This window comes from Lepidothrix coronata, unplaced genomic scaffold (assembly GCF_001604755.1).
Source record: "Lepidothrix coronata isolate B3197 unplaced genomic scaffold, Lepidothrix_coronata-1.0 Scaffold54, whole genome shotgun sequence".
Classification (NCBI taxonomy): domain Eukaryota; kingdom Metazoa; phylum Chordata; class Aves; order Passeriformes; family Pipridae; genus Lepidothrix; species Lepidothrix coronata.
In genome coordinates this window covers 1,685,464-1,712,601 of record NW_016690234.1, presented here as the reverse complement: position 1 = coordinate 1,712,601, position 27,138 = coordinate 1,685,464, and the positions used below count along the sequence as shown (strand labels likewise).

Here is a 27,138-nt window from a genome sequence, read left to right as displayed (position 1 = left end):
CCTGCCCACGAGCACCCCATAGAGACAAAGACACCCTGGGGGGCAACGGGCAGTGCCCCTGCATAGGTGATACTGCTGCTGTGCTGTGGGACCCACACTGGGGTGGGCAAGGGGGGACAGGGCTAGGGGGGTCACTGAGGGGCTGGGGTCAGCGCTGACCCCCAGGGCACAAAGTAACACAGAACTTGGGAGTGTCTAAAAAACCAAATCCTTTATTAAAACTGACCCAGCTGCCATCCCCTCATCTGCAGCATCGCACGCTGTCATTCCATACCTTAAAAAATAGATAATAACCACAAAAACACAGGCAAGGAGGTGAGGGGGCTGCGCTGGGGGGGAGGGCATGGCGGGGGGGGAATCCCCAAGGCACAAGCAGCGATAAGGCAGGGGGCAGCAAGGCAGGGGTCCCTAATCTTCCTCCTCCCCGCCACCATAGAGCTCAGCCAGCTTGCGGAAGCGGCCGCCCCAGTCGTTGAGGTAGTCATAATCCTGGTCTTCGTCTGAGTTGGAAGAGTTGAGGGAGCTGAGCGAGGTGGCCTCCGAGCCACTGCCCTCATAGTCGAACACCAGCAGCGAGTCGTAGGGGGGAGCTGTGGGGTCTGTGTCGGCTGCCTTCAGGTTCTAGGAGGGGCAGAGGAGTCAGAGCTTTTCACCCCTGAGCTGGTGTAGATGTGGGTATCACCTCGCTGGGCCCAAACTCCAGACTCACCTCCTCAATGAAAGTGCCGATGTCATCAGGGTCAGCGGGTCGGGGGCGGTACTGTGGGGCTGGTAGGAGGGTGGGGGCCACGTCATTGCGGATCACCTCGGGACGGGCGTCCAACCCCCGGTGCAGCTGCCGCAAGTCGTAGTCCTGGAGACACACACACACACACAGGGTCAGGGTCAGGCTGCCCTCACTATCACCAGGCCCCCCAAACTCCCCATACCCACCTCGTCCTCCTCGCCACCAGGCCCCTCAAACTCCCCATACCAACCTGGTCCTCCTCGCCACCACCCTCCTCCCCGTAGTAGAAGATGTTGTCCCGCGTGTCATCCTCAGGCAGCAGCAGAGGCTCCTTTGTCACCTTCCTCCTCCTCACGAAGAGCAGCAGCAGCAGCAGGATGACTGGGGGGGAGCAGAGGTGTCAGCAGGGACGAGTTTCGCCCACTGTGCCCAATGCTGGGGACATCCCCACAGCCCCAGGACTCCCGGGACTCCCACTCACGCAGCAGGGCCAGCAGCGCGCCCAGGGCTGCGAGGACGAAGGGCAGGGCGGTGACGGGCTGGGGTCTCTGGGGACAGCCCTGCGCTGGCCCCTCACAGGCACAGACCCGCGCGGTGACCACGGTCACCTGGGCCCTGCCCGGCCGGTCCAGCAGCCGCAGGTACACGCTGTAGGTGTCTGGCTCCAGTGCTGCCACCAGCCGCAGAGTCACTGTGTCACCTGTGGGAGACAGGGGGGCTTGTGGGGGACTCACTGGGCGCACAAATGTGGCACAGCTGCCTCTGTCAAGGACCCCCTACGTTACCTTTGGAGCCCTCACGTTACCTGTGTCACCCACCTCCACAGCCCAGCTGTCCCCCGAGCCGTGGGTGAGCTCAGCACGGAAGGGGCCGGTGTTGGGGGGCAGGTCCCTGTCGGTGACAGTGAGGACCTGGGGCTCGGGGCTGCGCTGGCACACAGTGATGTCCCGTGGCTCGGCCTCGGGGCCGTTGTCATTCACATCGAGCAGGGTGAGGAGCAGTGTCCCTGTGCCCGTGGCTGGTGGTGAGCCTGGAGGGGGGATGATGCTGCAGGGGGGACCCCAAAACCAGGACCCTCATGGGGACATGGGTGACTGAGCCGGGGTCAGTCAGACCCCAAATCAGGATTCTCACAGGGATGGGGATGCCTCAAGCAGGGGTGGGGACAGAAGAGAGTGATGCTGGAGGGAGGACCCCCAAAATCAGGATTCTCTCAAGAATGTGGATAACCCAAGCAGGGGTGGGGACAGAGGGGAGCCCCAAAACCAAGATTCTCACGGGGACAGGGATACTCCAGGCAAGGGTAGGGACAGTGGAAAGCGATGCTGAAGGGGAAAGTCCCAAACCCAAGATCCTCATGGGGCCACAGATGCCCCGGGCAGGGGTGGGGCCAGGCAGCATTGCTCCATGTTGGAGGCTGGGATGTGTTTCCCAGCAATGGCAGCACATGCCCCTCACGTGGGAGAGGGAACAAGGGCCCTTTCATGTCCCTCACCATCATCCACGGCCAGCAGCAAAGCCATGTAAGTGCTGTTCTTCGTGAAGGGGGACTCGCGGTCCAGGTGGTCCCGTGCTGTCACCAGGCCGTTGTCGGGGTGCACGGCCAGCCACCCCGCTGGGTCATGTCCCACCAGATACCTGGGAGGGCACAGGGGAGCTGGTGCCGTGGCAGGGAGCAGCGGAGATCCCCCATACCTCGACTCGGACCCTGTCCCCACTTACTTGATCCTCTGCCCCTGTGCCTTGTCGGGGTCCTGGGCTGTGCAGGAGGTGAGGGTCTGCCCTGGCGGCACATCCTCTGACACCGTGGCCAGCTGCACCGGCGGCACGAACACTGGTGCCTCATTGACGTCCTCCACAGTGACCGTGACCGTGGCAGTGGCCACCGGCAGCTTCACGACGAAGGGGACCTCGTTGGCCACTGTCACGTGGAGCACGAACTGCTGCTTTGCCTCGTAGTCCAGACCCTGGGAGAGGGGGGGACAGGGACAGTGAGAGGGGGGTAGGCAGGACCCCACTGTGGGTAGCAATGGGGTGACACAGTGGTGACACAGACCTTGGCTGTGCGGAGGATGCCCTCATTGGTGACAGGGTCAGTGGCAATGGCAAAGGCACCGCCGTCGTTGCCGCGCAGGATGGAGTAGATGGCTCTCCACGCCGGCGTGCCAGGCTCATCCAGGTCGGTGACAGCCAGCCGGGCCACCTCCCGCCCGGCCACGTTCTCTGGCACGGCTGCCTCGTACTGCGGGTCAGGGCCATTGTCAGCACCATGGCCTGGAGGGCAGGGGGGAGGGTCCCACCCGGTGGGGGGGCCCACGTTACCGTTTTGGGGTCGAACTCAGGGACATTGTCATTGATGTCGGCGATCTCAATGACGGCCAGCGCCGTGGTGGTCAGTCCCTCGCCATCCAGGTCAGCCGCCTGCACTGTCAGTGTGTACTCCCGCACACGCTGCCGGGGATGGAGACAGACAGACACCCTGTCAGTCCCCTGCCTGGGGCTGGGACCCCCACCCTGCAGTGCCACAGAACACACCTCCCGGTCGAGGCCGCTGGCGATGACACTGAGGGTGCCGGTGCCCCGGTTGACAGTGAACATTTGGGGATGGGGCTCCCGTGGCTCCTGGCTCAGGATGGAGTAGGCAATGACACCATTGTAGGTTTCCACTGCATCATCCGCATCTGTGGCTGTCACCTGCATCACAGAGGTGCCTGGGGACAGGGATGTCTCGATGAGCGAGGTGTGGGGGGACGGTCCCAGGGCTGTCCCTGAGGGATGTGGCTGGCAGGATGCAGAGCTCCCCCAAGGCTCAGGGTCCTACCTGGCAGAGCTCCCTCCAGCACAGAGCCCCTGAACACCTCCTGCGTGAACTGGGGCTTGTTGTCATTCTGGTCCGTCACGGTCACAATGATCTCCATCGGCTCCTCCACTGGCTTCCCGTTCTCAGACACGGCGTGGGAGAAGAGCTGTGGGGCAGGGGGGTGAGTAGGGGATCTGGCATGGTACTCTGACACCCCCCAGTGCACCCCAGCAGGGACCTACGTGGTACTTGTCGATGTGCTCACGGTCCAGCGGCTGCGTCACCTTCATCCAGCCTGACTCCTTCTCAATGGTGAAGATGCCCTCGGGGGGGGCATCCGCTCCCTGCCCTGTGATGCTGTAGAAGATCTTGGTGTCTCTGTCCCGGTTGGATTTGATCTGGGAGGACACATGGGGAGGGGGTCAGTACCCCCCACCACATCACACCCTGCCCCAATGTAGCAGGGATGGATATCCCAGCACCCACCTCTGTGCCCAGACCTCCAGCTCAGATCAACCCCCTCTTACCTGAACCAGTTTTTTGGGGAAGGGGCCCCTCTCGTTTTCAGGAACCTTGATGGGGGGGATCACCCAGTCTCTCTTCTGCCTCCTGAGAGCGGCGTGAGTCCTGGGGAGCTCCTGTGGGATCGGGATGAGTGAGGACACAGCTGGCTAGGGGGGCAGGGGATGGGGAACACAACAGGGCAGGATTACCTGGGGGGAGCGCCTGCTCTGCATGGGAACTGGAACAGGATCCGGCTGGCCGGCGGCATCCCAGGAGGAATCAGCATCTGGGAGGGGTATGGCGAGTGCTCTGCCCACCCTCGGCAGTTGCATGGGGCCCGTGTCCTTCTGCACCCCAACATCGCACTCCTCGGTCCCGCACGGCCCCGTGCAGCCTCTGGAGCTCCCTGCGAGGGTGGAGGGTGAGGAGGCTGGGAGGGGACCTGTCCCCCAGCATGCCCAGGCAGCAACCACCAGCTCCAGGACCCGCAATCCCCCAGAGTCCCGAGGCAGAATGGGGCAGGGACAGTGGGAGGGGGCAGGGGACAGTGGAAACGGGGTAAGGGACACCGGGAGCCGTACGGGAGTGCAGTGGAAGTTTCGGTGGAAGTTTCGGCTTTGTTTCACAGATGGGAAATTCCTGGGCGGGCAGAGCCCTGCCCCAGCCCCCTCCCGGTGCTGTGTCACCCCCCTAGGGGCTCCCAACCCCCCGTGGCCAGGACATTGGGCTCTGAATCTCCCTCCCCCCCCTCCCACGCTGCATCCCCCGTGCTGGAAATGGCCCTGACTCCGCACCCCCCCGGGGCCAGGATTAGGGGATTAGCGGAGCTGAGCCAGCTCTGGGCGGCCGAGCGGCCCGGGGGGGCCGGGGAGCGGGACTGAGGGGGCTGCGGGAAGCATGGAATGAGGCAGGGAGAGCTGTGCTCCAAGGCTGCCCCACACCGGGCAGGCAGCGAGCCGGGGGGCGCAGCGGCCGAGCCCCGAGGGCAGCGCCGGGGCCCCTCCCAGCCGCGATGGACGCTGGAGGGATCTCACTCACCCTGGGAAACAGGTCTGGGGAACAAGGAGCCCGGGGAAGCCCCCAGCCCCGGGGAGCCCTCAGTCTCCATCTGTGCCACACGTCACTTCTCCCCACCGAAGGGCCGGGCGGCACAGGGGGTAACCCCACCGTGCCCCCGGGGTCCCTCCTTGCAGAGCCCACATGGCACCGTGCCCGCTGGGTGCCGAGGCGGAGCCATACGGTCGGTGCCGGGGCCATGTGCTGCCCACGGAGGGGGGTCGCAGTGGCATGGCCAGACCCCGGACCCTGCCCGCGGCGGAGGCCTGGCAGTGCCCAGCTCCATTCCTGGCAGGCTCAGTCGATGGAAGTGAGATGAGAAGCGGGATGTGGTAGCGGAGGTCGAGGCCTCTCCCTGGCACTTACCGCCACGGAGAGCTTTTAGTGCCCCCCCGGCCATTAGCCGAGCGCTGGCTCCGGCTGCGTTCCCCGGCAGCCCCAATCCCCCAGGAGCCTCCAAGCGAAGAGGGCAACAGGCCCAGGCCAAGCGCCAGCACCGGGCCAAGAGTTGGCAGCGAGACTCTGCCCAGCTTCGGCCCCTACCCAGCCCTGAGTCCCCATGCCAGCTCGGGCCCCTGCCCGGCCTCGGGCCAGCTGGACCCCGCACGCCATGGCCGGAGAAGGGTGGCCCCGAGGCCATCCCGATGGCCAGCGCGGCGCTGGGCACCCACCCTGCAGAGACCCAGCCCTGCTGCCGGCGGGTGCCCCACGGCTGGGCCAGAGGCACCGGCATCGCCGCCACCAGCCCCGTGGGGCCAGACAGGCATCACCAGTCCCACAGGGCACTGCCAGCCCCATGGCCAAGTCCCACAGACCGAGGAGGGGGGCATTGCCCTATAGTGAGCCCCACGGCCAGGGGGGCCACAGCCCTAGAGCGCAGGAGCCCAGCCGGCCCCATGGCGGAGTCCCACACCCAGGGACCCCCGCCAGTCCCACACCGGGTTCTCCCACCAATCCCACAGCCGGGGCAGTGCGAGGTCCCCGCGAAAAGCAGCGGCCCCACGGCCGGGGGCAAAGTGGACCCGATCCCGGCAGCAAGGGGGGCCCTGCCGCCCCCACAGTGCCCGTAGCCCTGATCCCGGCCCCGATCGGGGCTCCAGCCCGTCCTCGGGTAGCCCCGGGGGTCCCGGTGCCGCCGCGCCCCGACGGTGTGAGTTACCTGGTGTGGGGAACAGCTCGCGGCGCAGCCCCGGGGGGGCGCACGGCGGGGCCGGGGAGGGGGCGGCTGCCGGCAAGAGCGGGGGGAGGAGGAAAAGGATGAAGATGGAGAGCGGGCAGAGCCCGGAGCGCGGCCCCCGCATGGCCCGTCCGCTGCTTCTGCCGCCGCCGCCGCTCCGGCCGCCGCCCGCCGCGTCCCGCCCCGTCCCGCCCAGGTGAGGCGGTGGCCGCGCAGGTACCGCCCCGCCCCGCCCCGGAGACCAGCCCCAGCACCCTCCGGGCATCCCCCGGCAATTCCCGGGACCCCTCCATTATTCCTGGGACCCTCCGGGTACCCCCCGTTACCTCCCCGCCACCACTAGCAATCCCCGTTACATGCCAGTACCTCTCTGGAAACCTCTGGCAACCCCTGATACCACATGGCACTCCCCGTTATCACCCGGGCACCCTTCCGGCAACCTCCGGTACCACCCGGGCATCGCCGATACCCCCTGGAAGTCCCTGGCAATCCCCGGTACCCTCCTTTATCCCGGGCACCCCCCGATACCCCTCGGGCACTGGCTGGTACTCCCCTGAGACCCCCCGGCAACCTTCGGTACCACCCAGGCACCCTCAGCATCTCCCGGGAACCCTCGGGCACCACTTGGTAGCCTCTTGGAAGCTCTCGGCAACCCTGAACAATCCGCGATACCCCCCCGCCCCGTTAACCCCCGGTCACCCGCCGTTAACCCCCGGTCACCCGCCGTTACCCCCGGCACCTCTGGGGCACTCATCGGTATCCTCCTGGAAACCCCCGGTAGACCCAAACAACCCTCAGGCACTGCCCGGTACCTGTCAAGAAACCCCCTGTCTCTTCATGCTACCCCCCGGTGCCCCCAGCCCCTCACCGCTGCTTCCCTCAGCCCCTCTGCACTGCCCCGTGGGCACGCCCGGGCATCCTGGTATCTCTGAGTACCTTCCTGTTACCACCGTGCGTCCCTCCAGGTGCCCCCATGAACCCCGGAACCTTTGACCTCCCCCCACCACTCCCCGCAGTAACACACCCCACACCCCACCCCACCCCCGATCTCCTCCTGCTAATCCCGGTGCCTCCTCCCCCTCTGCTGCCTATGGCTGCACAGGACCCCCAGGCCTGCACTGGGACCCCCGGGGGGGACCATGTCTGCACTCCAACCCTGCTGGAGTAGGGGGGGGTCCTGTGGCCCCCGAGGGACAGTGCCCTGGGGGGTTCCTGGGCTCCTTTATCCCCCCCAGCCTGGAGCAGCATCTCATGCACTGGGCCCCCATATAAGGCTCCCCCTGCCGGCGCTGGCAGCACTGGAAAGCCAGCACTGCTTTCCTGGCAGGACGCAGCCAAGGTCACTGACGCCACAGGGAAGGTCCCCAGCTGGCACCCGGGGGAGCAGCCAGTGCAGCTGCAGCCATGTCATGCTGTACCTTCACCCTCCTCCTCCTCCTCCTCCTCCTCCTGGTGGGACCATCCCAATGGGGCCAGGGGCACTGTACAGCCACCCCGGAGCCCCGGGGCAGAGCCATGTTCCTCCATAGTCCTGCAGCCTCACTCTCCATCCCGTGGGACATGCTGACCTTCCCAGAGCACAGACACGGCCTCCGGCGGCAGAAGAGGGACTGGGTCATTCCCCCTATCAACTGCCCTGAGAACGACCGGGGGCCCTTCCCCAAGAAGCTGGTGCAGGTACATGGCCCTGAGGGGACAGGGTGTGGGAATGGGAGAGCACCAGAACCCTTCTCAACCCCATCTTCTCATCTCACTGCCAGATCAAATCCAACAAGGACAAGGAGACCAAGGTTTTCTACAGCATCACAGGACAAGGAGTGGACGCTATCCCTATGGGCATCTTCATCATCGAACGGGAGACAGGGTGGCTGGAGGTGACGAAGCCTCTGGACCGTGAGGAGAAGGATAAATACATAGTGAGTGAGTGGGACCTGCAGCGGGGGGGACAGTCCTGAGGGCTGCACACAGGCTGACTGTGTTCTTACAGCTCTATGCCCATGCTGTGTCAGCCAACGGGCAGGCTGTGGAGGACCCCATGGAGATCATCATCACCATCACTGACCGAAATGACAACCCACCCATCTTCTCCCAGGCAGCTTTCCATGGCTCTGTGCCAGAGGGAGCTGAGCCAGGTGGGACCACCATCACTGCCTGAGAGGCAGTGCTGAGGGGATGTGGGGACAGCTCACCAACAACCACCTACTCCAGGCACGCCAGTGCTGCGGGTGCTGGCCACTGATGCAGACGATGCTGTAAGCTCCAACAACGGAGTCGTGGTCTATTCCATCCTGAGCCAGGCACCGGAGCAGCCCCAGCCCCGCATGTTCACCATAGACAGCAGCTCCGGGCTGATCTCTGTGGCCGTGCCAGGGCTAGTGGCAGAGGTGAGTCCTGGGCTTGGCCCCCACCCAGTGCCCACTCCCAGTTCAGGTGTGACACAGCCTCTCACTGCAGGTGGTCCCTGAATATACGCTGGAGATTCAGGCAGCCGACATGGGGGGACACGGGCTGCAAGCCACCACCACAGCCCGCATCACAGTGCAGGTGAGATATTGAGCCCCCCCGCTGCCCACCCAGCCCAGACGGGGAGGGTGAGGCTGCGGTGAAGCCGGTGCTGGCTCTCAGCAGCCCCACACACCCGGCTGCCGCACCGCCAACGTGCTCCAGGTGCTTTCCATGGTGGGAGGTGAGGCTGGAATGGCAGCTCCACAGCGGCTTCTCCTGGCCCGGCACCCCATCTTCCCGCCGGGCTCTGGGCCACCAGCCCTAGGGCTGCAGAGTGGGTGCCAGTGGGGCTCCTGGGCACAGCTCCCAGTGGGAAGCTGCCCGTGCCGGCTCAGCCCAGCCAGGGAGGAGCACCCAGTTCTGCGGGAGCCTTGTGCCAGGATAGCGGCATCCAGCCACACCAGCTCTGTGGGGAGAGGCTGTGGCGCCAGGAAGGGCGGCCAGGGCCAGGGATGGCGTTTTGCGCAGTGTCACCGGCCACAGGCCCCTGGCTGAGTGGGACCGAGGACAGCCAGGTAAGCTCGCTGGGATGCCTCTTCGTGTCAGCCGGTGCCGGTGTTGGGCTGGCAGCGGGAGCTGGTCCGGTTCCAGGGAGGCTGCCTGACTGTGCTGGCTGCTGGGACGCAGCCCTGAGTTGTGGTCCCACTCCAGCCTGGGAGCTCCAGCAGAGGAAGGGGCCCAGCTGCCCCAACTGCTCTGACCTTGACCCCAGACAGCTCCAGAGAGCTGTCTGGGGTCAATGTCCACCCGCACGTGACACTGTGGGCAGGGATGGGGCTGCTGGGACGGGGCTACTTCCTTGTTGGGTCCAGGCTGGCTGCTGCCGCCATGCTTTGGCCCACCAGGACAGGCAAGTGAGCAGGGAGCGTGGTGCTGCTGCAGGCACAGAGCCCTGCATCCCAGCAGGAACCAGCCAGCACCCACACTATGGTGGTTGCGGTGCCTGGGGCTGAGTCCTGTGGCATGGGAAGGAGGTGGGGGCCCATATCCCAGCTGTGGGGCACAGCAGGGTGTAGGGGCTGGGCTATGGCACAGCCAAAGGGAAGGCACACTGTGCTGCCAGGACAGGTCCCAGGCCCCCTTCCCCCTCTGCTGCAGGCTGACAGCATGTCCGATGCGGGAAACGGCTCCCTGACCACCCACGTGCTGAACACAGTCACGGGGCTGCCGGCAGCTGGCCTTGTCATCCGCCTGGACCAGCTGGTGGAGCCAGGGCCACAGTGGAGGGAGCTGGCACAAAGGTAGGAGAGCTGGTGACACTGGATTGGGACAGGAATGCTGCTGCTGGTCCCCGTGAGCTTGTTTGAAGGCTCCTGGCACAACCGGCTGCCCAGCCTTCGCCTGGGGGCTGCCAGCAGCAGGGCCAGTGCTCAGGGGTATGATCAGGGCAGGTTCTGGGGATACAGCAGGGCTGGCTCGGTCTGGTTTCAGGTACACGGACACGGATGGGCGCTGCCGGCCCCTCCTGGCAGCGGGACAGGCCAAGGCCGGCACCTACAAGCTGCGCTTTGAGACAGCACCGTATTGGCAGGGGCTGGGGCACACCACCTTCTACCCCTATGTGGAGGTACGGAGCGTGGGGAGCCTGGGGCAGGTCTGGGGCCATGGTCGGGCTTGGGGGGGCTGTAACCCCCTGGGCCCGGCTCTGGGAGGGGGATCCCCACCACTGCCTCCTTGCTCTCCCTCAGGTCATCTTCACCATTACTGATCCAGCACAGAAGCTTCATGTCCCACTGCTGATCAGCCCCTACTCCTACACAACGTACCGGGGCAGTTAGGGGGGCACAGCCTCCCCTCAGGGATGCAGGAACAATGCCACTAATGCCATTAAAGGCTCCAAACACCACCATTTGTCTCAAAAAATCACCTGGTTGGGGAGTGAAGGAGGGAGCCCCAGGGGCAGCCCGGTGTGGTTGGTGGGATGCCGAGAGCCCTCCAGCTGCATCATGGTCCCCCTGGAGAGGAGAGGGTCCCAAAGATGTTCACTGGGGTCTGTTTAATGGCACAGAGCAGGAACAGGGCACAGCCCCACTTCCAGTGTGCCAGTGGGACCCTCAGTGCTGGCCAGTGTCAGGTGGGCACTGAAACAAGTCCGGCGGGGCCCTGCCCCAGCTCCTGCCCTGGCAGGGGGAAGGCCAGTGGCTGGAAGCCCAGGTTGTCCAGGGGGATGCCGAAGGCCGTCAGCTTCGCCTCAAAGGTCTGCAGCATGTCATTGTGTGCCTGTAAGAGGAGGGTCCCCGTCAGCCCTCCACACCCCAGGGCAGGGGCTTCCTGTACCCCCTGGTCCTATTTCCATCCCCCATACCACAGACATGGAATCACAGAGTCGTTTGGGTTGGAAAAGGCCTCTAAGTCCAACCATTCCCCCGGCACTACCAAGGCCACCACTAACCCACAAGCCCAAGTGCCACATCCACACAGCTTTTAAATCCCTCCAGGATTCCTTCCCAACCTCACCTTGCAGACTCGGGCCAGCTGGAGCTGCAGGTCCTGAATGGTGTCATTCTTGGAGTGGAGCACATCCTGTGGAAGGAGATAGGTGTGAGGCCATGCTGTCCAGCCCCAGGGACATGGTGGCCATGCTGCAGGCGGGAGCAGTGTGGCACAGCACACGGAGGAGCTGCAGCGCCAGCAGAGCATCCAGCAGCACAGCCTGGCAGGTGGCCACCACCCTGCCCCCTCCAACTGGCACTGCCAGGGACAGCCAGCTCCAGGCAGGGACAGGGACCTTCTGGATCAACACCACAGCCATCCCGGTCTGCTCTGCAGCACCTGTTACGGCAGCACCACCCTGCCACCACGGCACCGAGGGAATTACAGGGAGCCAGGCTCCCCAAGGCAGCTGAGCAGAGGAATTCGGGGACCCCAGCAGCTGCGGGAGAGCCCGACGCCATAACGCCATCCCAGGAATGTGTTTTCCTTCCACCTGCTGGGAGGTGACACATCTGCTGCCCGTCCCACGGCCATGCTACCCATTCCCAGGGCACTCCAGAGCTTTCCTGCCACCCCTCACAGTGGGGACCTGCATGGGGACAAGCGGGAGGGCACCGAGGCAGTGGAGCTGTCATTCCATGTCTGTGCCCGACCCACAGCCAGCGCTGCTCCCCAGCTCTGGCTGCGGTAGGCTGCAGGAATGTGGGTCTCTGGGCTCTTTGCAGACGTATTTTTAGCATGGCAGATGCCGCAGAGCCCCGGGATCCTGTCTGCACTGTCCCTTGTGGCCAGATGAGGTTCACTGGGTGCAACCCCTGTGCACAGAGCCCTCGGGAGCCACCGGACCCACCAGCAGTCAGCTGTGTGGCAGCATGGGGTGTTGGCAGTGCCGCAGGGCCTGGGGCCATGCTCCTCCAAACAGGCCCCATCTAGGGACAGATCAGTGCCAAACTCTGACACCCACACACTCCACTCCAGAGGCAGAGCCGAGTGCCCCGCGGCACTGCACATGGCCCTGGGAGTGCCAGTATGGAGTGACACGGCAGCTGCAGCCACACAGGAAAGGGACTGGCACATTCTGGGGGCTGTGGGCACTCCACAGCAGGCTCTGCCCCCCAAAACCTGCCCTCGCCAGTCCCCAGTACCTTCAGCTTGTGCGAGACCAAGGACAGGGCGCTGGGGTCAAGGTTGGAGACTGCAACAACCTCGCTGAGCTCCACCTCCTTCTGCTCCAGGAGGCTGAGGAGTCCCTGCAGTTTCCGCTCCAGGAGCAGGTTCTTAAACCCCGTCTTCTGCTGCACCTCATTAATGGCTTTGGTGAACTTCTGGTAGAGCTCATCTCGCTCTGCCTGGACCTGCTCCAGGAGATGGCACAGCATGGTGTCACACCACCCTCAAGAACTCAGGGGGCACAGAGGGGCCTGCAGGAGCCTGACTGGGGTCTGCTTAATGGTGTGGAGCACAAACGAGGCAGCAAACTGGTCTGGCAGCTCAGCCCAGCCATTCCCCACAGCACCTGCAACCCACAGCGAAGGCAGGTGCTGCAGCACAGCTTCCTCCCTCCATGGTGCAGCACCTGTGCTTCTCCTTCCTCCTCCTCCTCCCCTCAAGGCAAGGGACACCAGAACAGGCTCCCTTTGGCATTAATTCAGACTCCAGCAAGGGCCCCCTGGCAAAGGGGGGGTCTCTCCTCCCTACAGCTGGCAGCAATCCCTGGCTCACAGCTAGTTAATAAGTGTCCTAATTGGGACAAAGCCTCTCCTCCAAAGTCTATTTCTGAACGCTCTGAATCTGGCGCTGTCTTAATGATGGATTGTTAACGAGGCCTCGGATCAATGTTCATATTCCTGGGGATTTCTACGAATTGCAAATGAGCTCTCTCCTGCCTCAACAGATTTATCTGGGTTAGTGGGGGGGAGAACTCACTCTGCAGGGCTCATCCCAAGCCACCACGCCCCGACCAGCAGGGGAGCAACCCTGGAACGAAGGCAAGAGAGGCCCGTGGCAATCCCTCCCAGCTCTGCCCCACGCAGCCCCCGGTAGCCCGGGGGGCCCACTGGAGCGTGCACGATTGCTTAGCAAAGTACAAGGCCAGGCCTGTCTGCTGACCGTGGGAGAGGCTGGAGCTGGGAGCAGCTTTGTTGGGAGCAGCGGTTATCGCCCGGCTCGGGATTAGCTTTGGAAAGCCCTTGGCTAAGCACAGGCTCTGCTAAGCCCCCACACCCTGTCCTCTGTAGAGGGTTTGGAGAGGGAAAGGGATGTCCAGCCCTGCCTGCAGCTCTCACCTTACTGAACCGCTGCTCCAGCACCTCGTGTTCCCACTGAAGGTCCTTCAGTTCCTTCTGGGTGACTTTCAGACGAGCTTTGGAGTTCTGTGAGCAGGAAGGGAGCATTAAGAAGCACGTGATTGTCTGGGAACTGTTGGGGATGTGTTCTAGGAAGGGAGGAGAGTGAGCAGCAGAGAAAACCAGGCCAACCCCACACCAACCTCTCTGCAGCGAGGGCTACTCTGATCTCTCTCTGGATCCCCATCTGAGATCCCACAAACACGCAGCTAAGCGGAATGGGATTCACTTTGCCCAGCAATCCCAGCACACTGAGTGGCAGAGGCCACTGCTTTCCCTCCAGGAACGAGCCCAGGAAAAGATTGGGCTGGCCACGCACCATCAGGATCTCCTTGTCCTTATCATAGCGAGCCAACTTCTTCTGCAGCTCAGCCACCTGCTCCTGGGCCTGTTGCAGTGGCTCTGTCAGCTCCTTGTTCTGCAGCAGCACATCTGTCTTCTCCTTTTCCAAGACAATCTCCTTCTTTCTCATCTCCTCCACCTGCTCCTGTTCTTAGGAACACGAGTGCTGGCTCCTGAGAGCTGCCCAGCCCCTCCGAGACCCCCCCCCCCCCCTCAGGACACCCTCCCTGCTCATGTGACGATGTTCAGCCCACCAGCAGCAACCACATCAACACCTGGGAACTGCCAAATCCAGGTGACACCCTGGCAGGAGTGGTCCCTGGGTGGAGGGGTGGTACAGGGATAGGCAGTACCTTCAGGAGGCTGATGAGTGACATGTTTTTGGCAGTGATATCATTGTAGTAGTTCTTGATGTCACCGAAAGCTCCCTCGTGTTTCCCCATCAACTCGCTGATCTGCTGGTTCTTCCTCTCCTCCAGCTCATGGATCTCTGTCTTCCTCCGCAGGTCCATCTCCTCCCGCAGCGCCTGCATCTTCCTGTTGTACTTGGCATCCATCTCTGGGGAGCACAGGGGGGATGGGTGAGGGGGGGCCTCCTGCAGACCCCATGCCGCAGCTCCCACATCGGCATCGAGACTCTTGTGGGGCCCGGGGAGGGCTGAGCCCAGGAATGACATCCTTGGAAAGAGGGCATGGAAAAGTCCCAAGTGAGCCTGTCACAACCTGAAATGTCCTCTGAGGAGGACACTGGAGTGAAGACACAGCAAAGGCTCCTCCAGCCATCCCACCCCACAGGAGAAGGGCTGGCACTGCCACAGCACAGGGAACCAGGGAGGGGAAATGGCCAGAGCTGGGGGAAAACTGGCTGGAACTGGGGAAGAAAAGTGACCAAAATGGGGAGGGGAGAAAAAACAGCCAGAACTGGAGGGCAAACTGGACAGATTTGGGGAGGAAACTGGACAGAAGTGACTGGGAAAAACAGCTGGAACTTGAGGGAAAACTGGCCAGAACTGAGGGGAAAAAACAGTCAGAACTAGGACAGAAAAAATTGCCAGAATTGGAGGGAACCCCCAGTCCACATGCGCTCGAGGTGCTGCTCAGGAGCCCAGAGCAACTCTCCCCATCCTGCTCCTGCAGGTTCTGCCTCTCCTCTGACCTTTGGCCTGTGCCTCAAAGTCGCTACGCAGCCGGGCCATCTCCTCCTCGTGTTTCTGTAAGGGAGAAGCTCCATCTTAGAGGAGAGAACCAAATTGTGAGTCAGCCCATCCCCAGGGATTTCCTCCTGCTCCCTGGGAAAGGATTCTGATCCCAGTGTTGGTGCAAACAGTGGCTTGGAGGTTCTCCAGCTGCTCTCACAACTCCCTGCTGCAGGAGAGGGGTCATCCAGGAATCCCTCCTCCCCATTCCTGGACCAGAAACCCCACCCCATGGAGCGAGCCAGGGAGGCAGGATCCTGCCCCTGCTCCCACCCTGTGGCTGAGGTGCCTCACAGGTGGCTCCAGCCTGGTCAGGGACGTACCAGGCAGAGGTTTGTCACTGCTGCCTCATTGGCCAACTCCTGCTCCTTCAATTTGATGTTCAAGGAACGCTTTTCTTTCCACAGCTCCTGCTCCTGGTCCCAGTGATCCTTCTGGGCCCGCTTCAGGGACAGGATTCCCTCTGCCTTCAGCTCTGTCAGGGTCTCCTGCTGCTCATGCAACAGGTGCTTCACCTTCTGTTTGTACACCTAAGGACAGGCCAGAGACTGGGTGAAGAGACACCTGAAGCCGGGATGCTGGCAAGACATTCTCTTCCTCTTCCCCTTCTTCTCCTCCTCAGAGCTGCTCAAGGCTCACATGGAGCCCTTCTCCCCCACCTTGATCTCCACTTGGTGCCGCTCCTCTGCCTCCTCCATCTCCCGGTCCCGGCTCCGCAGCTCCGCTTTCTTCTCCTCCAGCTCCCGGCGAGTGATGTCCCAGCAGCTCTGAATCCTGTTACACTCCAGCTGGAAAGAATTCCGCTCCTGCCGCTCCCGGTCCAGCTCCTCCCGGAGACGCTGGACATGCTGCAGCAGCTGCACAGCCGAGAAGAAGAAACAGGTAAGGCAGAGGGGAGGCCTCGGATACGTGCCTCTGGAAACTCCATGTCCCAAACCCGGCAGGACATGATGGTTGTCATTGGGATAGAGCAGGGGAGGTCCCTGACTGAACCCAACAGCCTCTGGAAAAGGAATCACAAAACCTCATCCCACTTCCAGCAGCCTGCGACAGGGTTCTGGCTCGCAGTATCCAGTAACACCATTCTCAGGTGTCTAAATACTCCTGGATCATGGAATTGTTTGAGTTGGAAAAGCCTCTAAGATTAAGTCCAACCATTCCCCCAGCACTGCCAAGGGCACCACTAAACCATGTACCCAAGCGCCACATCTACATGACTCTTAAATCCTCCCAGGGATGGGGACTCCACCACAGCACTGGGCAGCTGTGCCAGGTCTGGACAGCCCTTTCCATGAAGAATTTTTCCCAATATTCAACCTAAACCTGCCCTGGTGCAACTTGAGTCTGTTTCTTTTGGTCCTGTCCCTTGTTCCCTGGGAGCAGAACGTGACTCCCACCTGGCTCCACTCTCCTGTCAGGGAGTTGCAGACAGCGAGAAGGTCCCCCCCGAGCCTCCTTTTCTCCAGGCTGAGCCCGCCTCAGCCACTCCTGGTGTTCCAGACCCTTCCCCAGCTCTGTTCCCTATCCTGGACACGCTCCAGTCCCTCTTTCTTGCCGTGAGTGGCCCAGAACTGACCCCAGGACTGGATGTGCCTCAGCAGTGCTCAGCACACAGGGCAGGAGAGCGGAGGGTGGGATGAGGTGGCTGCTCTTTCCAGGAACAGCAAGAACGCTCCTCCCCAGCCCAGACAGGCATCAGGCAGTGACACAAACCCCGGCTGCTCGTCTCTGTCACCCTCTGCCACCTGTTGCCCCCAGAGTCAGGCCAGGCGCCACATAGGGGTTCCAATAGCTGTTCTTGGTGGCCTGGGGAATCTCTCACCTGCTCCTTGCTCATGTCCTCCAGGTCCAAGGCATCCACCACTGCCGGACCTTTCCCTTTAGTCGATCCTTTCTTTTTGGGTGCCTGAGAAGCCAAACGCAGGAGGTGACTGGGTGAGAGGGAAGCCGTGCTGCTCAGGTCCACCGTGCCAGCTCCGGAGCACCCCTGCTCTCACGGCAGGAACGGGGCCAGAGCAGTGACACGGAGCCGGAGGCCCCGCGAGGAGGCTGGAAGCCTCCGGGACCACCCAGAACCTCCGTGGTTCATGTGACACCGCTGCCGGCTCAGGTCCACAAAACACCTGTACCCAAAGTAATAGCTCAGAAGCGTCAGCAGCGCTGGGAACGGCGCCGAGGGGCTCTGTACCCTCCCCGGGAGCAGAGCGGGCCGGGGCCCCCAGCCCTCGGGGCTCGGGCCAAGCCCGACCGGGGCAGGCCGGGCCCCACTGCTCCCCCCCTGTCCGCACCCCCGGCTCCAGGGGACCCTTCAGCAGCCGCCCTGGTTCTTTCCCCCAGGCCCGAGCCCAGGCCCGCTCTCACCATGGCGGCGGCCGCTGGCGCCGCGGTCTCCCGGCAACGGTCAGGCAGGTGTCGCGAGAGGAAAGTGAAATCTCGCGAGAGTTGCGCTGCGAACGGACACGCCCCCTAGCAACGCCACGCTCCGCCCTGGCAACGGGGGCGGGGCCGGTGGGGGATCCGGGGCGGGATCGAGGGGACACCGGGGGCACCGGGGGGAATCAGGGGAGTTCGGGGGAATCAGGGGGACCGGGCGGATCGGGGGGGTCCCGCTGTGCCCGGCACAGTCCTGTCCACCCCTGCGCCCATCTCCGCGCCCCGGGCTGCCCCTGCGGCTGGAGTCCCCCGGCTCCGCTCCCGCACCCTGGGGATTCCCGCGGCACACCTGGTCCCCTGTGCCCCCCCGCTCTCCCGGGTCCCCCCCGCGCCCTCCCCTGTCCCCCTCCTGCCTCCTGCTCATCCCGGTGTCCCCGCCCATCCCGGTGTCCCCGCCCCGGTGTCCCCGCCCCCTCCGCGGCGGACAGGACCGTGCGGGCTGCGGGCTGGCACCGGGCCCGCCCCGCCCAGCACCGGCACCGGCACCGGCTCCGGACCCGGCCCATGGCGGCTCCGGCAGCGGCCGCCACCGCAGGTGAGGGTGGGGGCCTGGGGAGGCGGCACGGACCGGAGCGCCCATCACCGTGGAACCGGGCCGGGCCCCGCGGGGCGTGCGGGGGGAGCACAAGGAGATGTAGGGCGGGAGTGCAAGAGAGAGAGTGCAAGGGGAGGGGGTGCCGGGGGGGGGGCATTGGGGGGGCATATGGGAGCATGGGGCCGTGCTGAGGGTGCCCGGCTGCAGGGGTGGGGGGCTGTGGGGTGGGGGGGCCTGGGCGGGACACGGGGGTCTGTGCATGGAGAATCTGGGATGGGGGGGGGGAACAGAGGGGTACTCAGAATACAAGGTGCTGTCCAGGGGGTCTGAGGGAGCACTGGACTGCCCTGGGGACATGAGGGGCACTAGAATGCTCACAGGATATAGGGGTGCAGTGGGGTGCCCGTGGGTGCAGTGGGGTACCCAGGAGGTGTGGTAGAGTGTCCAGAAGGTCAGACGGAGTAATGGGGTGCACTGGGGACCTGGGGTTGCAATGAGGTGCCCAGGTAATGTGGGGGGACAGTGGGATGCCAGGGGTGTAGAAGAGCAGTGGGGAGCCCGGAGGTGTGGGGGTGCAGTGGGGAGCCCGGAGGTGTGGGGGTGCAGTGGGGTGCTCACAGGACTTGAGGGTGCAGTAGGGTGCTCACAGGACATGGGGTAGCAGTGGGGTACCCAGGGGACATGGGCAGCAGTGGGGTGCCCGGCAGACACCCCACACAGCTGTGCTAGTGCCTGTGTGCAGAGGTGCTCAGGGACAGGGAGGTAGCCATGCCAGTGGAGCTGGGGAGGGCCCCGGTGTTCGTGGGGGGGCTGCACCTGGTGACAGAGGCGGTGCCAGGGCTCCCTTGCACCCCCGTCCCTCCCGCCTGTGCCTGTGCCCTGCACATGGCTGTGCCGTGGCTGCCGGCGTGGGGCAGCCCCGGCTGTGGCACCGGGAGCACTGGGGGCACCAGGACTTGGGGGGACAGCGCCACTGGGACAGGCCGCAGGTTCTGTGGGGTGCCCGGTGCCATGGGGTGCTAGTACCGGTGGCTGCCCGGCTCTGCGGTTGCCGTGAGTCAGCACACGGTGTGCGGGAGAGATCCTTGATCCATCCTCGCTCCCTCCAGGCAGCCGGTGAGCCCAGGCCGGAGCGGGTGGTGTGGCCGGTGGCACGGCCGGTGGCACGGCCGGTGGCGCAGCGGGACCATGCAGGCAGAGGCCAGAGGGGAATTCCGCGGCCGGGACCAGCGCCCTGGTGGGTGGAGGCGTAGTGGGGATCAGGGGAGCTGTGCTCCTTACTGTGACACCGAGGCTGGGCACCGCGTGGGCTAGGGTGGTAGGAGCGGCCAGCCCCCGTGTCCCCCCGGGAGCAGTCTTCCCAGCCCTGGGGTGGGGTGGGGACCCAGTTTCCCAGCTGGAGAGAAGGTGCCAGCAACACGGGGTGCGCAGTCCCACCCTGGGGGTCAGGATGTGGCAGAGCTGGTGTTGGAGCAGGGTCTGTTGTTCTGCCGGTCTCCCGCAGCTCCATGTGCCAGGAGCAGGAACCCAACACCCCATAACGTCCCTTTTTCTGTCGGGCTGGGGGGCTCTGTCCCTGCCCCGCTGTCAGAATCCTGGGGAGAGGGAGACAATGCCCGTCCCTGTGCCGTGTCACCCTGCACCATGGCCGGTGGTAGCATGGCCCAGTGGTGGCACATGGTGCCAGGGAGCCAGCACTGACCTCGGGGGGAAACAGAGGACAGGGTGGTGTGTCCCCCGGTGCTGCCCTGGGCGCACAGGCTCCTCCTGACTTTAGTGCCCACTGAGCCCCAAGGCACTACTGTGCCACACCTTGTGCCACAACCACGGGCTGTGCTACCACTGTGTGCCATGACCCTGTGCCATGACCATGTGCCACGGCCACGGCCGCCTTGTCCCCACTGGCTCTTCCCGGTGACAATCCCAGCACAATCCGCCCTTGTCCGGGCCCCGGCACAGGCTGCGCTTTGTCTCGCCAACACAAAGGGGCTGCGCGGGGAGGGGGCGTGGGGCGGGGAGTGGGGGCTGCCAGCTGCCGGCATGAGAATCCTGGGCAGCTCTGCCTGTCCCCCCGGCCCTCCCGGGGGTCCCACTCCCCCTGGCCCCTCAGCTGGGCACCCCATGGGGGCCCCCGAGGGAGCTGCGGTCACCAACATGGCAGGTGCTGGTGTGGCAGAGCTCGGCAAGGAGCCGCTGGCCCTGGAGTGCCCAGCGGGGACCCCCACCCACGGGCCAGCCCAGGAGACCCCTCGAGTCCCCCCAGAAGAGCAGGGTGGCATCCCTATCCCCAGCGCTGGCCTGCTGCAGGTCACTGAGCGTCGACGTGAGTGTGGCCCTGTGTGGGGTCCCTGCTTGTCCCCAGAGACAATGCTGTCCCTGACACCCCCTGCCAGCCCCTGGGGTCCCTGCCTGTCCCTGGGGTCTCTGCCTGTCCCTGGTTCCCTGCCTGTCCACAGCACTCTCTGCCTGCTCCCGGGATCTCCTGCCTGTCTCTGGCATCCTTTGCCAGCCCCTGGGCTCTCCTGCGTGCCCCTCAGGTCCCCTGCCAGCCCCTGGGGTCCCTGCCTGTCCCTGTGGTCTCTGCCAGCCCCTGGGGTCCCTTCCTGTCCCTGGGGTCCCCTGCCAGTCCCCAGCCAGTTGTGGCTCCCACCAAGCTCCTCACCCCCTCAGCTCCCTGGGCCCCCAAACACCAGACCCCCGACTCCTTCATCCCTCGCCCACCCCGTGGGCAATAGTGGTGGGTCTCCAGCCCCCCCCCCCGCAGAGCCCCTGAGCAGCGTGTCCTCGCTGGAGGTGCACTTCGACCTGCTGGACCTGACGGAGCTGACGGACATGTCGGACCAGGAGCTAGCCGAGGTCTTCGCCGACTCCGACGAGGAGAACGCGGCCGGAGAGACTCCCGGCGGTGAGCGGGGGGCCCGGGGCCGCCGGTCCCGCTCTGTCCGCCCGTGCCGGCCCGTCCCTGACCGCCCGCCCACCCCGTCCGTCCCACAGGGCTGCAGCCGCCGCCGGTGCCGCGGGCCGGGTACCTGCGCTCGCCTTCCTGGACCCGCGCGCGGGAGCAGGGCCGCGACAAGAAGCACCTGAGTGACCCCGAGCTGCCGTCGGGACCCCCGGGACCCCCGGACGCCTTCCTGCCCGCCGAGCGCCCGCGGGAGCCGTAGGGACAGGACCTGCTGGAGGACACCGGGACACGCCGGTGCTGCTCCCGTCGGTACCGATGGAGCCCGTCCCCGGGCGCAGGACTCCCGTTAGCCCGCCCGGAGGGCAGAGACGGCCACAGCCCCGCGGGGGGAGGCACTGGGGCCGCCCACAGCCGGTCACCCGCGGCCTCGGGGGGGGAACCCGTTCGGCCCCGCCGGGCCCCGGGGGCGGCACGGCTCCGGTTGCCGGGAGCGGCGGGTGGGGCAGGACGGGACGGGTCGAACGGCCCAGCCCGGCCCGAAGGAGCGCGGCCGGTGCCGGTGCCGGCCCGGTTCTGATGTAGCAGCGCTGTGATCCGGTAAAACCGACCGACCGACACACCGCCGGCCTCTGCCCGTCTGCGCCGTGGTCGAGGGGCAAACGGGAGGGGTTGGGGTCACGGGACACCCCGGGAGCATCGCGGGGGGAGGGGGGGTCGGCTGGCGCCGAGACAGCGCGGCCGCAGCCCCTCCCGGTGAGCGAGAGACTGGCGGTGACCGCGGCACATCCCCGATAACGCCACACAACGCAACTCCACCCCACCGGGCGGCGCTGGACCGGGGACCGGCCCGGTGCGGGGTCGGTCCCGGTGTTCGCTCCGCCCCGCGGGAGCTTCAGCCCCTCCGCTCCCCGCCGCCGGCCCGAAGCAGAAACACGAATGCTGAGTTGCGCAAAGAGTCTCGTTAATGCTACAGGAAACACCGGGAGGGAAGGGGGAGACACCAGCCCCGCGCCGCGCCCGGTCCCCCCTGCCCCGCAACTTCCTTGGGGTTCGGCCCCGTTAACGGCGGTGCTGGGGGGAGATCGGATCCCAGTAGTGTGTGTGTATGGGCTCTGTCCGGTCCCGGGGCTAGCCCTCTTGGCAGCACCCACTGCCCCGCGACAACGGAGCACCGATCCCTGCCTGCACCCCATCCCTGCCCGCACCCCGGTTCCACACAGGGACGGCAGGAGCCGCTGTGGCGCCTTAACCGGATCCCAGTTAACCAGATCCCGGCTCCTCCGGCAGGGGTCCCCCTTTTCCCAGGAACAGCTGGGGTCCAGCTGTGCCCCCTGGCAGCGCTGCCGTTCCCACAGGCAGAGGGGCCCGGAGCCAGGGCCACCGTACCCAAACCGGCATGGAGCTGATTGTGTCTGTCCCAGGGTCCTGTAGTGGGTGGGGAACAGCTGTGAGGCTGAGCCCCTCCATGAGGTCAAACCCTCCTCAGGGCTCTCCCTCCGTGCCAGAGTCTTGGAACAGGGATTGCTTCCGCAGGCTCAGCCGGGCACACCGGGGACAGGTGGTGGAATTGTCATAGTAGCAGTCCCTGGAGGGGAGGGGACAGTGCCATGTCACCCCCATGCCACCCCCGTGTGCCCCTGTCCCACCCTGGTGTCTTGGTACCTGTGGAACACGGCAGAGCAGTCGGCACAGACCGAGGTGTGGCTGTCGAAGGGGAAGAGCACGTCACCCTCCCGGCACAGTTCACACACGAATCCCTTGGCCTGGCAGCGCTGGGGGAGCAGGAGACAATGGTGACCCCACCAGTCACCCACCAGCCCCACGGGGGTCTCCTGGCTCTGCCCCATGGCACTGGCTTACCTCGCAGTCCAGCTTGATGTGCTTGGCAAAGAGTGTGTGGATCTCGGTGAGGGAGCAGCCCAGGCGCCCGGCCTCGATGTCGATCAGGTCCTGCAGTGAGTACATCTCATCATTCTCCACGAAGTGCTGCCGGTCCTGCAGCTGCGGAGGACAGGTCACTGTGACTATCACCGTTGTGTGACTGTCACCGATGCACCTGGTCCTGGCCCCCTGTGGCCCCCCAGCACCCTTGGGCCTGACCTGCAGCAGCAGCCGTGCCTCCATTGCCTCCTTGCAGGTGATGAAATAGGGCTTCATCAGCAGGATGTCCTGGCGCAGCTTCTGTGGGGCACGGGGCAGGATGGGGTGGGATGGGAATGGGATGAAAATGGGGACAGGAATGGGGATGGGTGTGGACAGGGATGGGACAAGGACAGGAAAAGGGTGGCAGCAGGAGCAGGATGGGGATGGGGTGAAGATGAGATGGGGATGGTGTGGGAATGGGACATGATGGGAATGGGGATTGGGACGGGAGTGGGATGGGAATGGGGACAGGGATGGGATGGGAATAGGTACAGGAATGGGGACAAGAATGGGAACAGGAATGAGGACAGAGATGGGATTGGAATGGGGACAGGGATGGGAACAGGAATGAGGACAGAGATGGGACAGGAATAGGACCAAGACAGGGAAAAGGGCAGTGGCAGGAGCAGGATGAGGACGGGGACAGGGTTGGGAATGGGATGGGGACGGGATGGAGATAGGAGCATGACAAGACCAAATTGGGTCAAGTTCATCCCTGTAGCAGTCTGGGCATCCTCTGCCCCAAACCCCCCACCTCACCTTGCTTTCCCTCTGTGGGACTCAGCAGGAGCCACCAGGGTCCCCCCACCTCCTGCTCACCCCACGCTTCCTCCACAGTTTCACCCCTAGCCCCGTGGGGTGTCCCCTGCCCCTTGGGGTGTCCCCTTGGATCCAGCACTCACCCGGATCTCTACCAGCTCCTCCACGTAGTTGAACAGCAGTGGGTTGATCTCCCGCAGCTTCAGCACTGGCCGTGACACCATCAGTGCCAGGTACCTCATACTGCACCGTGACACCTGCCACCACCACGGGGGCACCGTCACCCCTGGCACCCACCAGCCCTGCCGCCACCACTCCAGGGACCCCTGGCAGGGACCCATTGCAGGGACACAGCCCTGAGGACATGGCCCAACCCAAGTGATCTCTACCCAGGGACCCCCATAGTCAGGACATGTCCCCATGACGTGGCCTCCCAAGTGACCTCTACCAAGGGACATGGCCCCCAGGGACCCCCATGACAAGGCACACAGCCCCCCAAGTCACCTCTACCCATGGATGCAGCTCCCAGGGACCCCCACGACCAGGGACGTGGCCCCCCAAGTAACCACTACCCAGAGCCATGGCCCCATGACCCCCTGGGGTGCCCCCACCCTCTGCCAGGGGCACCTTGCGGGGCTCGAAGTCCCAGTTGTGGATGGCACGGGCGGGCACCACAGCCAGGTCGTTCCAGTGGCAGCTGGAGCAGTAGTAGAGGCCGGTGTAGTCGCACTGTCGAGCCTCACTGGGCACCCCCCCTGTGGTGGCACAGGGCTGGCACAGGGCTGGCACCAGCACCACCCTGCTCCCTGTTTGTCCCACACCATGTGTGCCCCTGGGACACTCACCAGCACCCAAGGACATGGTGGGGCCACAATGACACCTTCTCCAGCTCCCCATGGCTCCCAGCCCCACATAGCCCTCAGAGCCCCCACTTTCAGCTCTCCCTAGCCTCACACACCTCCCACCCCACAGCACCTCAGCCCCAGGCAGCCCTGGCCCCCCCTTCCCCACAGCTCCACAGAGCCCCCAAGGGAGCCCAGCCCCACACAACTCCCAGCTCCCCCCAGCCCCACAGAGCCCCTAGCTACCCCCAGCCAACCCCCTGAGTCCCTAGTTCCCCTCAACTCCTCCAGCTCCCTCAGCTCAACCCCTCAGCCCCCAGCCCCACAGAGCCTCCAGCTCCCCCCAGGCCCACAGAGCCCCCAGCTCAGTCCAGCCCCCCCAGTTCTCTCCAACCCCACACACTCCCCAGCCCCAAGAGCCCCCAGCTCCCCCCAGCCCCATCCAGCCCCCAGCCCCTCTGGTGGTATGGGGGCTCACGGAGAGAGATGGGGGCACGGCACTCGGCACAGCGGTAGTCCTGGCTGTCCAGCCCGCTCTCGGGGCAGATGCTGAGCTGGTACTCGGCGCGGTGGCTCACCTGGGCCCGCACGCATGGCCGGCTCACCAGCGGCAGGCACTTGCTGTGGCACCGGTAGTAGCAGCCTGGGGGGCATGGGAGGATGTCAGTGTAGGGATAGGGGGGACAGGGACACAGAGGGGGTGTCCCAAACCCACCTGTGCAGGTATACCAGGTCTGGATGAGACCCCAGATGATGGTGCTGCACTTGTCACACATCTGCTTGACGCTCTTGCTCTTCTCCTTGTAGAAGCGATGTTCCAGGACCACACGGATGTTGGGCTCGTCCTCGCCGGGGTCCTGCAGGGTGGAAAGGAGGAGGCAGAGAATCACAGAACTGTGGAATGGTTTAGGTTGGAAGGGATCTCAAAGCCCATTCAGTCCCCCCGTGCCATGGGCAAGGACACCTTCCCCTAGACCAGGTTGCTCCAAGCCCCATTCAATCTGGCCTGGAGCACTTCCAGGGATAGGGGGATCAGCATGGCCCCCCCAGCAATGGAGGCCCCCCCAGGCCCAGTCTCAGTCCCACCTTCAGCTCCTGTAGCTTGAGGCGGAGGTGAATGAGCCGGACCACGGCATCCTTCTGCCGCTCCGAGTGCTCGGGCAGTGCCAGGATCACCCGCTTGCACTCCTCAATGGCCCGGCGCAGCTGCGGCACGTCCGATGCCAGGATCAGCCCCTGTAGCCACCACCAGAGGAGGCGGAGGGTGAGCTGAGCCCCCCAAACCCTCCCCATCCCCACAGTGCCCACCCCACTCACCACAGGGCGGGAGAAGTGGTCCTCGGCCAGCCCCAGGTCCAGGGCGCCCTCAGGGTCCCCTGGGGTGGGATCCGGCTGCTGGGCTGCAAAGTGGGGTACCATGGGGGGGCTGAGCACACTCCGGAATAGGGGGATACCATGGTGGGGCTGGGCCCCGCTGCCCACCCCAGTGAGTCAGCACCCACCTGGGACAGGGGATTCTTCGTCGGGGCGCTCTGGCTGCTCGGAGGTCTTGTTGAAGGGGTTGAGGTGGGCCTGGCGGAAGCGGGCCAGCCGCTCGTCCGACGCCATTGTTACCGTCCTGCTGGGGGACACTGTCAGGGTGACACTGGCACCAGCCCCCCACCTCAGCCACACCCCACCAGCACCGGCACCAACACTGTCACTGACACCCCGGAACTGACACCCCAATACCATCACCCTCTCACGGGCACTTGCACCCTATCACCAGCACCCACACCCTGGCACCATCACAATCACCCCATCACAGGCACCGATACTGCCTCAACGGCCCCAACGCTGTCACCAACATCCTGTCACCAGCACTGGCATCCCAGCACCAGCACTGACACTGTCACCAACACCATGTCACCCGCACTGATACCCTGGCACTGGCACCGACACATCGTCACGGGCACTGACGCCCTTCACCGGCACTAACACACTGTCACCAGCACCGTCACTGATACCCCAGCACCGACATCTCCTCACCGGCACTGACACCCACCGATAGCCCGGCACTGGCACCAACAACGGCACCGACACCCTGTCACGAGCACTGACACGCCAGGACCGTCACCGACCCCCCGCTTCTGGCATCAACACCCCGTCCCCGCGGACAGACCCGTTCCTCCGCCTCCCACGCCCGTGCCCCCGCCCTGCCCCGCCGCCACCGCCCGCCTCGGCCGACGGTCACTCCGTATCCGCACCGTCCCCGGCCCCCCGCTGTCCCCGCGCTGTCCCCCCGCTGTCCTCGCGCTGTCCCCGCGCTGTCCTCGCGCTGTCCCCGCGCTGTCTCCCCCCGACCCCGCGCCCCGCGGAGCCTCCCCGGCCCCCCGCTGTCCCCGCGCTGTCCCCCCGCTGTCCTCGCGCTGTCCCCCCGCTGTCCTCGCGCTGTCCCCGCGCTGTCTCCCCCCGACCCCGCGCCCCGCGGAGCCCCCGCCCGCCCGCCAGGGGGCAGCGCCCTTTCCCCGCTCACCGCGCGCGCAGCCGCGCCTACCCGCGCGCTCCGCCCCGACACGATCGCCCCGCCCCGTCGTGGCCACGCCCACAGAGCTCCCCGCCCACCTATGGCCCCGCCCCGCCGCTGCCCCCTGCCGGCCGGCGGACCAAGAGGCAC

At 65.1% G+C, this 27,138-nt stretch overlaps 5 protein-coding genes across 10 annotated transcripts; 2 read left to right on the top strand and 3 right to left on the bottom strand.

Moving 5' to 3' along the window:
* Window positions 1-172: 172 nt before the first annotated feature.
* Window positions 173-6,419, bottom strand: LOC108498041 (B-cadherin-like). Its single transcript, XM_017816307.1, has 15 exons — window positions 6,247-6,419; window positions 4,241-4,437; window positions 4,055-4,165; window positions 3,770-3,925; window positions 3,549-3,693; window positions 3,263-3,438; window positions 3,050-3,178; window positions 2,784-2,969; window positions 2,450-2,694; window positions 2,223-2,365; window positions 1,533-1,757; window positions 1,209-1,427; window positions 978-1,108; window positions 710-853; window positions 173-621 (listed from the first exon to the last, which is right to left on the bottom strand). The coding sequence occupies exons 1-15, from the start codon at window positions 6,386-6,388 to the stop codon at window positions 409-411; spliced, it is 2,562 nt and encodes an 853-aa protein (XP_017671796.1). The 5' UTR covers window positions 6,389-6,419; the 3' UTR covers window positions 173-408.
* Window positions 6,420-6,620: 201 nt separating this feature from the next.
* LOC108497938 (cadherin-1-like) lies at window positions 6,621-10,615 on the top strand. Its single transcript, XM_017816092.1, has 10 exons — window positions 6,621-6,759; window positions 6,896-7,072; window positions 7,841-7,941; window positions 8,025-8,180; window positions 8,252-8,396; window positions 8,473-8,648; window positions 8,719-8,808; window positions 9,868-10,010; window positions 10,201-10,336; window positions 10,458-10,615. Exons 1-10 carry the CDS (start codon window positions 6,621-6,623, stop codon window positions 10,545-10,547), a joined length of 1,353 nt encoding a protein of 450 aa, XP_017671581.1. The 3' UTR covers window positions 10,548-10,615.
* Window positions 10,605-17,569, bottom strand: GAS8 (growth arrest specific 8). Its single transcript, XM_017816308.1, has 11 exons — window positions 17,447-17,569; window positions 16,908-16,991; window positions 15,745-15,942; window positions 15,409-15,615; window positions 15,046-15,100; window positions 14,243-14,448; window positions 13,867-14,034; window positions 13,488-13,574; window positions 12,348-12,557; window positions 11,227-11,292; window positions 10,605-10,989 (listed from the first exon to the last, which is right to left on the bottom strand). The coding sequence occupies exons 1-11, from the start codon at window positions 17,447-17,449 to the stop codon at window positions 10,840-10,842; spliced, it is 1,434 nt and encodes a 477-aa protein (XP_017671797.1). The 5' UTR covers window positions 17,450-17,569; the 3' UTR covers window positions 10,605-10,839.
* A 434-nt stretch (window positions 17,570-18,003) lies between these two features.
* On the top strand, window positions 18,004-21,389 carry DBNDD1 (dysbindin domain containing 1). 3 transcript variants are annotated; one of them, XM_017816305.1, is made up of 5 exons: window positions 18,004-18,053; window positions 19,163-19,290; window positions 20,230-20,376; window positions 20,818-20,958; window positions 21,048-21,389. In XM_017816305.1, the coding sequence occupies exons 2-5, from the start codon at window positions 19,242-19,244 to the stop codon at window positions 21,215-21,217; spliced, it is 507 nt and encodes a 168-aa protein (XP_017671794.1). In that variant the 5' UTR covers window positions 18,004-18,053; window positions 19,163-19,241; the 3' UTR covers window positions 21,218-21,389. The 3 variants fall into 3 exon arrangements, with proteins under 3 accessions (XP_017671794.1, XP_017671793.1, XP_017671795.1); XM_017816304.1 differs by having other exon boundaries at window positions 20,215-20,376; XM_017816306.1 differs by lacking the exon at window positions 20,230-20,376.
* Window positions 21,390-21,910: 521 nt separating this feature from the next.
* Window positions 21,911-27,042, bottom strand: DEF8 (differentially expressed in FDCP 8 homolog). 4 transcript variants are annotated; one of them, XM_017816081.1, is made up of 12 exons: window positions 26,998-27,042; window positions 25,985-26,100; window positions 25,800-25,882; window positions 25,569-25,718; window positions 25,198-25,339; window positions 24,961-25,125; window positions 24,268-24,395; window positions 23,784-23,897; window positions 23,059-23,139; window positions 22,819-22,959; window positions 22,621-22,730; window positions 21,911-22,543 (listed from the first exon to the last, which is right to left on the bottom strand). In XM_017816081.1, the coding sequence occupies exons 2-12, from the start codon at window positions 26,088-26,090 to the stop codon at window positions 22,441-22,443; spliced, it is 1,323 nt and encodes a 440-aa protein (XP_017671570.1). In that variant the 5' UTR covers window positions 26,091-26,100; window positions 26,998-27,042; the 3' UTR covers window positions 21,911-22,440. The 4 variants fall into 4 exon arrangements, with proteins under 4 accessions (XP_017671570.1, XP_017671571.1, XP_017671568.1 ...); XM_017816082.1 differs by lacking the exon at window positions 26,998-27,042 and adding an exon at window positions 26,644-26,661 and having other exon boundaries at window positions 25,985-26,103; XM_017816079.1 differs by lacking the exon at window positions 26,998-27,042 and having other exon boundaries at window positions 25,985-26,637.
* Between the last annotated feature and the right edge of the window lie 96 nt (window positions 27,043-27,138).

Excerpts from the sequence above, each read along its gene's own strand:
- DBNDD1 (XM_017816304.1), top strand. The coding sequence starts at position 19,242 with ATGCAGGCAGAGGCCAGAGGGGAATTCCGCGGCCGGGACCAGCGCCCT. Across the intron at positions 20,377-20,817 it reads GCAGGTCACTGAGCGTCGAC|AGCCCCTGAGCAGCGTGTCC; the intron begins GTGAGTGTGGCC and ends CCCCCCCCGCAG. Across the intron at positions 20,959-21,047 it reads GGCCGGAGAGACTCCCGGCG|GGCTGCAGCCGCCGCCGGTG; the intron begins GTGAGCGGGGGG and ends TCCGTCCCACAG.
- DEF8 (XM_017816079.1), bottom strand. The coding sequence starts at position 26,216 with ATGGTATTGGGGTGTCAGTTCCGGGGTGTCAGTGACAGTGTTGGTGCC. Across the intron at positions 25,883-25,984 it reads CGAAGAATCCCCTGTCCCAG|CCCAGCAGCCGGATCCCACC; the intron begins GTGGGTGCTGAC and ends CCCACTTTGCAG. Across the intron at positions 22,731-22,818 it reads ACATCAAGCTGGACTGCGAG|CGCTGCCAGGCCAAGGGATT; the intron begins GTAAGCCAGTGC and ends CTGCTCCCCCAG.
- GAS8 (XM_017816308.1), bottom strand. Across the intron at positions 14,449-15,045 it reads CTTTGAGGCACAGGCCAAAG|AGATGGATGCCAAGTACAAC; the intron begins GTCAGAGGAGAG and ends TGTGCTCCCCAG. Across the intron at positions 11,293-12,347 it reads TGGTCTCGCACAAGCTGAAG|GATGTGCTCCACTCCAAGAA; the intron begins GTACTGGGGACT and ends CTCCTTCCACAG.
- LOC108498041 (XM_017816307.1), bottom strand. The coding sequence starts at position 6,388 with ATGCGGGGGCCGCGCTCCGGGCTCTGCCCGCTCTCCATCTTCATCCTT. Across the intron at positions 3,694-3,769 it reads AGCACATCGACAAGTACCAC|CTCTTCTCCCACGCCGTGTC; the intron begins GTAGGTCCCTGC and ends CCTGCCCCACAG. Across the intron at positions 2,970-3,049 it reads CTGAGTTCGACCCCAAAACG|TACGAGGCAGCCGTGCCAGA; the intron begins GTAACGTGGGCC and ends CCTGACCCGCAG.
- LOC108497938 (XM_017816092.1), top strand. The coding sequence starts at position 6,621 with ATGCCAGTACCTCTCTGGAAACCTCTGGCAACCCCTGATACCACATGG. Across the intron at positions 6,760-6,895 it reads GAAGTCCCTGGCAATCCCCG|CCTCTTGGAAGCTCTCGGCA; the intron begins GTACCCTCCTTT and ends ACCACTTGGTAG. Across the intron at positions 10,011-10,200 it reads TGGAGGGAGCTGGCACAAAG|GTACACGGACACGGATGGGC; the intron begins GTAGGAGAGCTG and ends GTCTGGTTTCAG.